Source organism: Myotis lucifugus, unplaced genomic scaffold (assembly GCF_000147115.1).
Source record: "Myotis lucifugus unplaced genomic scaffold, Myoluc2.0 scaffold_507, whole genome shotgun sequence".
In the NCBI taxonomy this organism is placed as follows: Eukaryota; Metazoa; Chordata; class Mammalia; order Chiroptera; family Vespertilionidae; genus Myotis; species Myotis lucifugus.
Genome location: NW_005871555.1, coordinates 260,336 through 269,617, shown reverse-complemented (window position 1 = coordinate 269,617; position 9,282 = coordinate 260,336). Strand labels below are relative to the sequence as shown.

Sequence of the window (9,282 nt, the reverse complement as noted above, 5' to 3'; positions counted from 1 at the left end):
ACACACACTTTTCTCTCTGTCTTTCTCATAGTTTGAAATTCGGGCTGGAGACTCAGGATGCACAGGCAATAGGATAAGCCATTGGCTCCTCTCCCTCCGGGTCCGGCTGCTGTGTGGCAGCTCTTTGCTAGAGGCAGAGAGGTCGTGGCTGCTGGGCTGGATCCGGTTCCGAGCGGGAGTTCTAGAAGAGTATCCACAGCCAGGCGGGGCAGCTGCGTGGTCTGTCCGCGGGGCCAGCCTCAGCTGCCCGCCCAGCCCTGTGGGCCATGGCCACCCCAGGGCCACCCCTGCAGACCCAGCCTGGAAACAGGAAGGTGAGAGCTGGGACCCCGCGGTCCGCTATTTCTAATCCAGAAAAACGGAAGGTGAGTCGGCCCCAGCTAAACCCAGTCCTGCTGGGCTCGCCTTGTTGGGCAACTGCCCGTGGCGTTGTTTTTACAGAGAAATGAGTGAGCCCCATGGTTTGCAGCAACACAGAGGTGCCCTCTCCCCTCTTCTGGGAATTCAAAGCCTCCGACGCGGGCAGAGACAGGGAGGAACCTGTTCGCTGGGCGTCTGCTTTGCCAGAGGTTTTCCTGCGCTTCGCCCTGCGCGGTGGAAGCCTCCTCCCGCCTCCTAGTCTCTGCGGAGGCTGCAGAGGCCCCAGCGGGGGTGTCACAGCAACGCTGATTGGCTGCAGAGGCGTTGTTACAGCGCCGCTGATTGGCTGCCCCGCGGTGGCTGAGCTTTAAATGAGACCGGCAGGCGGCGGAGAGAGCCCGGGTCTGAAGCATCTGCAGGCAGACAAGGCAGAGCGCTTGGCTCTGCACGGCTCCCGGCTCCTCCCGTCTCCTCCTGCCGCGAACTCCAACCCGCAGCAAAGATGTGCAAAGGTCTGGCGGGGCTGCCCGCTTCCTGCCTGCGGAGGTAAGACGCCTTCAGCCCGCCCTGCCACACGCTGGCGGAATAGACAGCTGCTGTGGACCCCGCTCTGTGGGTTAGGATCCCCGTGGTCAGTGGGGCTCAGCGCCCGCCTTCCTCCACGAGGAGCTAGAAACGGTGGCCGAGGAAGTGTGTGCTCCCCGATCCGGGCCCCTCTGTGCGCTGTGACTGGCCTTGGTCTGAGGACCGTCCGAACCTCGGCCAGACAGCTCGCAGGGAGCAGGGCGGCCAGGGTTGGACGGCCCGCTGGGCTGCTGCGTCTCAGCTGTGATGGGTGCTGAGCGTCGCGGGGGCTCGCAGACTCGGGCCGGGGTGCACAGGCAATAGGAGGGCAGACGCTCTAGGTCCTGTGTAGGGGAAGACACCCCAGGGTGCGCTGGGCACCGGCTGGGAAGGCTCTGTGCTGCTGTGTGGGCTGAGGGTCCTCCCCGCCTGTGTTCCATGAGCAAATGCTACAGTGACTGCAGCTCCAGACCACACCCCCTGAGCCGGGTCACAGCAGGGCTCAGGCTCAGGCTCAGGCTCAGGCTCAGGCTCAGGCTCAGGGCTCTGTGGAAGGTCTCGCCCTGCAAACACAGCTTTATCATGTGCTGTGTCTTTAAAAGAGTCAGTAAACGCTTCCAGGGAATGCCTCTATACTAGCCAGCTGAAGTGCTAATCTTACTGCGAAGGGCAGGAAGCCGTCCGTAGACAGAGCACCCTCTTCTCATCTCCCTGCAAATGGCAATCACCTTCAGTTCAAGTTGGGAATCTCCCAGAAGGCACCGTGTTCTGTGCATCCCGGACGCGGACCTTCTGGGGCTCGGCCACTCAGGAGGAAGGAGATTCCCTGCTCACAGGCTCCGGGGGCTTTGACGGGAAGCAGGAGGGTCTGGCAGAAAGTGAGATAGTGATCCCCCAGCAACGCCTGACCCCAAGGAGCAAGACTCCAAGCTTCACTAACTCAGAAAACTGTGCAAAGCAGTGGGTGGGCGGCAGGTGTGCTCGCAGAGGAAAGACTGCCCGGGGGGTGGGGGGGTGGGGGGGGCGGGGGTAAACCCCAGCCGGAGGGTGAGCTGCTGGTCTGTCCTCTCCGGGAGCTGCAGACCAGCGAGTCCAGCACTTCATTCCAGCTCTGTGCCTGGGCTCAAGGTCACATTGGGGTATGTGTGTGTGTGTGTGGGGGGGTGGGGTGAGGGGGGGTGAGGGCAGAGCAGATGCAGGTGTCCTGGCTCCAGGGAGCATGGAGTCCTCATGGCTTTAATCCTCGTGTGGCATATGCTGTAGGTCAGGCATGGGCCACCTCTGCATGAGGGTGTGGTGACCGGTACCTGTCAGAGCTCAGCAGGCCGTTCTGGCGAATGCTTCCACTGATAGGGTCCCCTTAGCCTCAGTCCCACAGCCTCCTCCACGCCCTCTTCTGTCATTACGGAGCCTGACCGGGACCAGGTGGGGAGGCAGAGTGTGGAACAGTCCTGTGAGGGAGGGAGGACACTGCTAGGGGCAGCCCCAGAACAGCGAGAGTCCCGTTTCCTGGGGAAACGCACCTGGACATGCCCCTGACAGCACGGCCGAGAGATGCAGCTTATCACCCACGGCTCTGCTTTCCTCCCTCTGATAGCCATGCACTTCTTTTCAGATGACACTTCTCTTATAAAGCGATTTCTGGGCTTTTATAATGAAGGAGATCCAAGCAAAGGAATAATCTATATAATAAAAGCCTAAGCAACGGTTACAGCGGAACGACCAGAACGATCGGTCGCTATGATGCGCACTGACCACCAGGGGGCAGATGCTCAACACAGGAGCTGCCCCCTGGTGGTCAGTGAGCTCCCACAGGGGGAGCACCGCTCAGCTAGAAGCCGAGCTCACAGCTGGCGAGCGCAGCGGCGGTGGTGGGAGCCTCTCCTGCCTCCGTGGCAGCACTAAGGAACAGTGAGCTGAGCAGTAAGGAGCAGTGAGCAGGTGGGCGGTAAGGAGCAAGGGGTCCTGGACTGTGAGAGTGATGTCCACCTGTCGGCTCAGGCGGGCCTAAGCCGGCAGGTGGACATCCTCTGAGGAGTCCTGGACTATGAGAGGGTGCAGGCCAGGCTGAGGGACCCCCCCTTCCCAGTGCACAAGTTTCATGCACCGGGCCTCTAGTTAAAGAATAAGAAGGTTGGGCTGGAAGGTCCTTGTCTCTGAGTCCTGTTCCTGTGACTCTCGCTTGCTTCTCTGGGTTCTTTTGAAGCCCCCAGTGCCCTTTAGGGTGTAAATGTCCCTGCAGTGCAGAGAGTACAAAGGAAAGCAGTGCAGCTGAGGAGCTGGGGCTCACTGTCCAGCCCCTCTGCCAACCGCACACCTGGCGCAGGTGCAGGGCGCAGGGTGCAGGGCGCAGGTGCAGGGTGCAGGGCGCAGGGCGCAGGCCCACCTCCCGGGGCTGGAATCACAGGCCACCTTCCCCAGTGCCTGTGCATCCGGGGCCAGCAGCCAGCGGTGGCAATAGCAACTTCTGTCCAGGAGGTGGCACCACAGGAAGGGACCCTGTCAGCCCCTGCAGCTTCCCAGTTCCTAATCTCCAAGATCAGCCACGTTTTCAATGGGCTTCTGTTGAAGGTCACACCTTCTGTTGAAGGTCACACCTTGTGATATTGGTGAAAATGACAGGCTCCTGGAGAGGCTGCTGCTGGCAGAGGGTCAGCCTCCCAGCACCTGGGAAGGGCGCTGCTGTCTGGGCTCTGTCCTGGGTCCCAGGCAGGGGCATGGGGGCTCCTTGTCCTGGGAGCTTGCGCATCTCCAGCTCCCTAAGTGCGACGGGCTCTCGCAGCCGGGCGTCTTTTAACGAGAGCCCAGGACCACTATGTGTCCCCTTCTGTGCAGCGCCAAGGACATGAAGCACCGGCTGGGGGTGCTGCTGCAGAAGTCGGATTCCGGTGAACACGGCTCCTCCCACAGCAGGAGAGACAAGCTGGTGGTCTGTCCCAGGTAAGAAAGGTAGGGGAGGGCTGCGGGGGGAGGGGGAGGGCCCTGGGGGAGGGAGGAGGGCCGCGGGGGTGGGGGGGAGTTGTCTGCGGACAGGGTATGGTAGAGCCGGGGAAGCCACGGCCCCAGTAGAGCTAGATGTAAGTAAGAATGTCCTTGGGGGGGTGGGGGGGGGGGGGAGTGTGCTCTAACCAACACCAGTCTGGGCTAAGGGCGGGAGAGAAAATACCTGCACTTTATTTAGTATCTTACGCTTCCTCCCGGCATTCAAATTCTTCTTCTCTAGGGTGAGCCAAGAGGAAGTCAAAAAGTGGGCTGAATCACTGGAAAACCTGATCAGCCATGAATGTAAGTCCTACCACCCCCTCTGGGTTGGGGTCACCCGCCCTGGATACATGCATCTCACACAACACACGGCAGGCTTAGGGGAGTCAGCCTGTTAGGCGTGTGACCCCGAGCTTGGTCATCTGCAGTGGGTGGTTCATGCAGAAACCGTGGGGAAAGGGTAGAGGAAAACTCCAAATATTGAGATTTCTTGCAGAATCAACTTCAGTCTCTCTTTCCCAAACCCACTGAAGCAGGGTGTGCAGCTGGGATCCAATAGAAACAGATTAGGGTTACCTGGCCCCAGGTGACCCCACAAAAGCGGGGTGTGGGGTGGCTCGAACCTGCCCTGTTCCCTCCAGCGCCTGGGCTCTGTCACCAGCGGTGACAGCTCGGCTTTCTCCGGTCGCAGGCGGGTTGGCGGCGTTCAGGGCGTTCCTCCGGTCGGAGCACAGCGAGGAGAACGTAGAGTTCTGGCTCCGCTGTGAGGAGTACAAGCGAACCAGGTCACCCTCAAAGCTGCGCCCCAAGGCCATGAAGATCTACGAGGAGTTCATCTCGGTCCAGGCGACCCAGGAGGTGGGTGCTCGCAGGAGTCTGGTGGCAGGAAGTTCCCTGGGGGTGGCATTCGGTCCTCGGCCCTGCAGGCCCCTGACTCAAAAAAGGAGCCGTGCACACACTATTATCAGCTTGACCTCCACGTAGGTCGGCTGAGAAAGGCCTTTGTCAGAGGACCGCCGGGGGTTCTGCTGGATCCCCCCAGCATGTGGGAGAGAGGAGACCCTCCCTGCCCACACGTGCGGGAGCCCAGCTCTGCTCCCCGCCCTCCTGGCGCCGTGCTAACCGCCCCTCCGCCCTCAGGTCAACCTGGACTCCGGCACCAGGGAGCAGACCCACCGGAACCTGCTGGCGCCCACGGCCACCTGCTTTGACGAGGCCCAGAGGAAGATCTTCCACCTGATGGAGAAGGACTCCTACCGCCGCTTCCTCAAGTCTCGCTTCTACCTCGCGCTGGCTGACCCGTCTGGCGGTGCGTCTGAGAAGCAGCAAGGGGCCAAGCGCCCGGCGGACGGCCCCTCTCTGGCCCCCGGGAGCGCCTAACCTCGCACTGCGGGGCTGCAAGGCCGGACTGCACCGGGGCCGCGGCGCGGGCTGGTCTGTGGGCAGCGGGTGTCCGCACCGCAGCCTGGTGCCCACACTGCCTCCCGGGCCGCTCACTAGATGTAGTGTCTGTTCCATGCTCCTCCCCGTCGTCTCCCGCATTTTCTTAGAGGCCCTGCGAGCGAGTGGAGAGGTGGTGGCAGCTCTCTCTGCTCAGCCGTTTGGCCTCAGGGTGGCCGGGGGGTGAGTCCACGTCATGTGACATCCACAGGCTCCAGGGATTCTGTGAGCCAGGACTTCCTCCATAGCTAGGTGTTTAGATGAGTTTGATCTATTGTGTGTTCACGTGTGTTCACGTATGTGTACATGTGTGTACGTGTGTGCGCACGCAGAGACACACGTTCCTGTAGGATGGACGGAGAGGGCCAGGGCGCTCATCACTAGTGCGAGGTGCTGTGCGCCTCGGCTCTAAACCAGCCCCGGGAAGCGACATTTTAAAAGGGAGCTCATTTCTGTGAACCGAAAAGCCCCGGGAGTCGCTCCTGAGTGGCGTCCTGCTCACTGCGCCGCGTGGGGCTGGGGCGGCCGTTCCTTGGCACCGAGACCGAATGAGGCGCAGGATGAAAAGGGTCGTCATGGTCGGAACTGCTGCAACTTCGAGGCGCAGGAACTACTTGAAGATTTCTGTTATTTATGATGTTTTGTACGATGCTTTCACTGTCAGCATTATCCACCGAGGTGCAGGGTCACCGAGAGGGTCATGAGTGGCCAGGAAGCCCTGTCCTCATCCTCCTGAAACCACACCTGTGAGCACCCAGGTGCCCCCTCCTGCCCGTCACACGCATGAGCACCGTGTGCTCTGAAGCCATGGGCTCAACGTGAAGCGCCATGGTGGTGCCCGCGACGCCGTTGTATTAAAGATGCATGTCTCCGTCGGACCCTCCTGGTCTCTGGCAGTTTCACTTGCGTGTCCCGGGTCCCCCATAGTGTCCCCATGTTGCACACACTTACGGTTTCTCTAGGACCCAAGCGCGTGACTTAGACTGTCCGGCGATCAGGTGGTGCCGGACTGGCGGAAGCCGCCTCCCAGGCAGGTGTGCGGGCCGCGGAGCGAGAAGCGAATATCTAGGTGACGTTTCAATCGAGTGTGGTTTTATTTCGTCAGCATTTCACGTAGAGCACCTGGTTGTGCCCTGCGGGCCAGCGCCCCGCTGTGCCTGCCCATGTGCCCCAGGTGGGTGCTGCCCAGGAAACATGCATCTGTTTTTGTTTTTTATGTTTTTACTGATTTCAGAGAGGAAGGAAGAGAGAGAGGGGAACATCGATGATGAGAGAGAATGATCGATAGGCTGCCTCCAGCATGTCCTCTACTGAGGACTGAGCTGGCAACCCGGGCATGCGGCCTGACCAGGAATGGAACCGGGGACCTCCTGGTTCCTAGGTCCACACTGAGCCACACCGCCGGCAACACGCGCATCTTACTAACAAGGGTAGGCACGCCCTGCACGCGAGCTACCTGCGTGTGCACATCGGCGACCGCGGGCCAGGAGGAGCCGAGGGCTGGGGTTGCTGGAGAGGCTGGCGCGCCCCTCTGTGGGCAGCGGGGGGAGAAGCAGAGCATGAATAGTGTGTGCTCCTCGGTTCCTGCCACCTCTGCTACCTTTGGCCACACAGCCAGGGCCATCGTGGCTCCAGAGACCACGATGCTCAGCGGGTTTGTAGGGCGGAGTCCACCTCTAGTCCTGCCCCGGGGAGGGCAGGGGGCAGCAGGCGGGGGAGGAGGCAGAGGGCTGCAGAGCCCCAGGGGCGAATCCCTGAAGCACGGAATGTTTGCCTTCACGTCCCGGCTCCCACGTTTGTCGCCACAAGCCCCGCTTCCTGAATTCTTGCTTCTCACCGTGCGAGTCACACGTGGGAGGCGTCAGGTGCGCAGGGTCTGAAACTGGTTAGTAACAGACCCTTTTACGGATCTGATGAAGCGCTGGACCTTCTCCGGAGAAAAAGACAAATAAACCCAAGTCTCCTAGTGTCGAGAGGAAACGTTTACAGTCCCAGCTCAGCACAGGTGAGTGCCGGTCCCCTCCCCCAGGACAGGGCGCCAGGTGCTCGGCCCGCTGGCCGCCCGGGGCAGACACCGTCTCCGGTCTTATAGGCCGCGCAGAGCCCTCCGCCCGCCGGCCCACCCTCCTTCCTCTCGGTGTTTGGCCACAAAATAAGTAACAAATACGTGCTGATGCTCCTCCTGAAGGCGACCAAGGGCACATTTAAACACTTTATTGTTGAAAGTATTGCAGACGCCCCCTTTCCTCCCAGTGACCCCTCCAGCCCACCCCCGGCCTCCACCCCGCTATTGTCTGTGTTCGTGGGCTGTGCACATGTGCATACAAGGTCTTTGGTTCATCTCTGCCCACCTACCCCTCTCCCCCCCCTCCCCCCGCCCTTCCCTCTGAGATTCGACAGTCTGTTCGATGTTCTATGTCTCTGGATCTACTTTGTCCATCAGTTTATTTATTTTGTTCATTACATTCCACATATGGGGGAGATCATGTGATACTTGTCCTTCTCTGACTGGCTTATTCCGCTTAGCACAATACTTTCCAGGTCCCTCCATGCTGTCTCAAAGGGTAAGAGACCCTTCTTTTTAACAGCCGCATAATATTCCCTGGTGTAGATGTACCGCAGCCTTTATCCACTCGTCTAGAAAAACAATGCTGCCCGCTATGTGCAGATGGTGTCCAGGCATAAATAACACCTTTCATTGTTATAAGTGTCATCAGTAACACATTTAATTCCCACACCAGCCCTAAGCTGCAGAAGCCGATCGCGGGTAATGCTTCTGCAAAGCCTCTCCTACGTGTAAGGAGGAAGCTGAGGCACGGAGGAGGGAGGGCCTGGTCACAGTTGCCGAGTTGGGATCTGAACGAAGACGGTGCGCTCACCTAAACCCACAGGCGGGTGGACGAGGGCAGGCCTCCGCAGACCCATGTGGTCAGGGTGGGGCCCAATGCCTTGGCCAGCTCGCCCTTCTCCTTTTGGGGCAGCTGTGGAGACCCCGGTCCAGGCTGTGCAGCCACAAAGGACCTCTGGACCCTCCGGAGAACCAAGTGAACGAGGGATGAAGGATGGCGAGCGAAGGCAGGTGTCTGGTCCGTGTTTGTGGGGCTGCTTGTCGGCCTCAGGGCCGCACACATTCTGAGACCTGCACTCTCCATGCACTCCCCGTGCCGGGCTCTGCTGCCTGGAGGGGGCCGATGAGAGAGCGTGGACTCAGGACTCACGGTGGTAACAACAGTTTGCAAACAAAAACTGGACTTCGGGGAACACCCCTCCCCACAGCACCCCGGCTGTTCTGACCACTGCAGGTTAACAGAGCTTCGGTTTTTAAAGTTGGAAATGAGATGATAGAGGAGAAAAGAGAAAAAAAAGAAAGAAAAAAAGGACCTCCTACAAAATAGTCACGAAGATGTCAAGTCCAGCGCAGGGAACAGAGTCAATAATATCATAATAAGTAGGGATGGTGCCAGGTGGGCGTGGGGATATCCCAGGGGGACCACTCGGTAAGGGACATGATTGTCTAACTACAGGGCTGTGCACCGGGAACTAATACACAGTGATAGTGACGGGAACTGTACTTGAAAAAAAAGAACCACCTCCACGGGAAAGCCCCGCATCCGTCAGCCACAGTCAGACTGAGGGACAGATACACGCTCGCATGACCAGCCAAACCCAAACAGTCTGAAATGACACGACTCCACTCACTTGATTCGGAGATGATTCCAAGCAGGTGTTTGCTGAGGCCATTAACCTACATGACGACCAACAAAATCGCTGCTGATCACTATCACCCGCTGTTCCAATGCCCATCGCTCTGTTTCTCCGGCATCTGGAGGTCACTCAACATCTGGACGTGACTCAACAGTGTGGCGGGAAAGGAGGGGCCGTTGCTCCTTCATGGGGCGACGCTGAGTGAGGGGGCTTGGGAGGGGCTCACTCGGC

The 9,282-nt window shown here is 59.6% G+C and overlaps 1 protein-coding gene across 2 annotated transcripts; it reads left to right on the top strand.

The window, feature by feature from the left end:
- The first annotated feature begins 768 nt into the window (after window positions 1-768).
- RGS4 (regulator of G protein signaling 4) lies at window positions 769-6,224 on the top strand. Of its 2 annotated transcripts, XM_006103774.3 has the most exons (5): window positions 769-906; window positions 3,760-3,864; window positions 4,148-4,209; window positions 4,598-4,764; window positions 5,047-6,224. In XM_006103774.3, exons 1-5 carry the CDS (start codon window positions 863-865, stop codon window positions 5,284-5,286), a joined length of 618 nt encoding a protein of 205 aa, XP_006103836.1. In that variant the 5' UTR covers window positions 769-862; the 3' UTR covers window positions 5,287-6,224. The 2 variants fall into 2 exon arrangements, with proteins under 2 accessions (XP_006103836.1, XP_006103837.1); XM_006103775.3 differs by lacking the exon at window positions 4,598-4,764 and having other exon boundaries at window positions 5,047-5,117.
- Window positions 6,225-9,282: the final 3,058 nt, after the last annotated feature.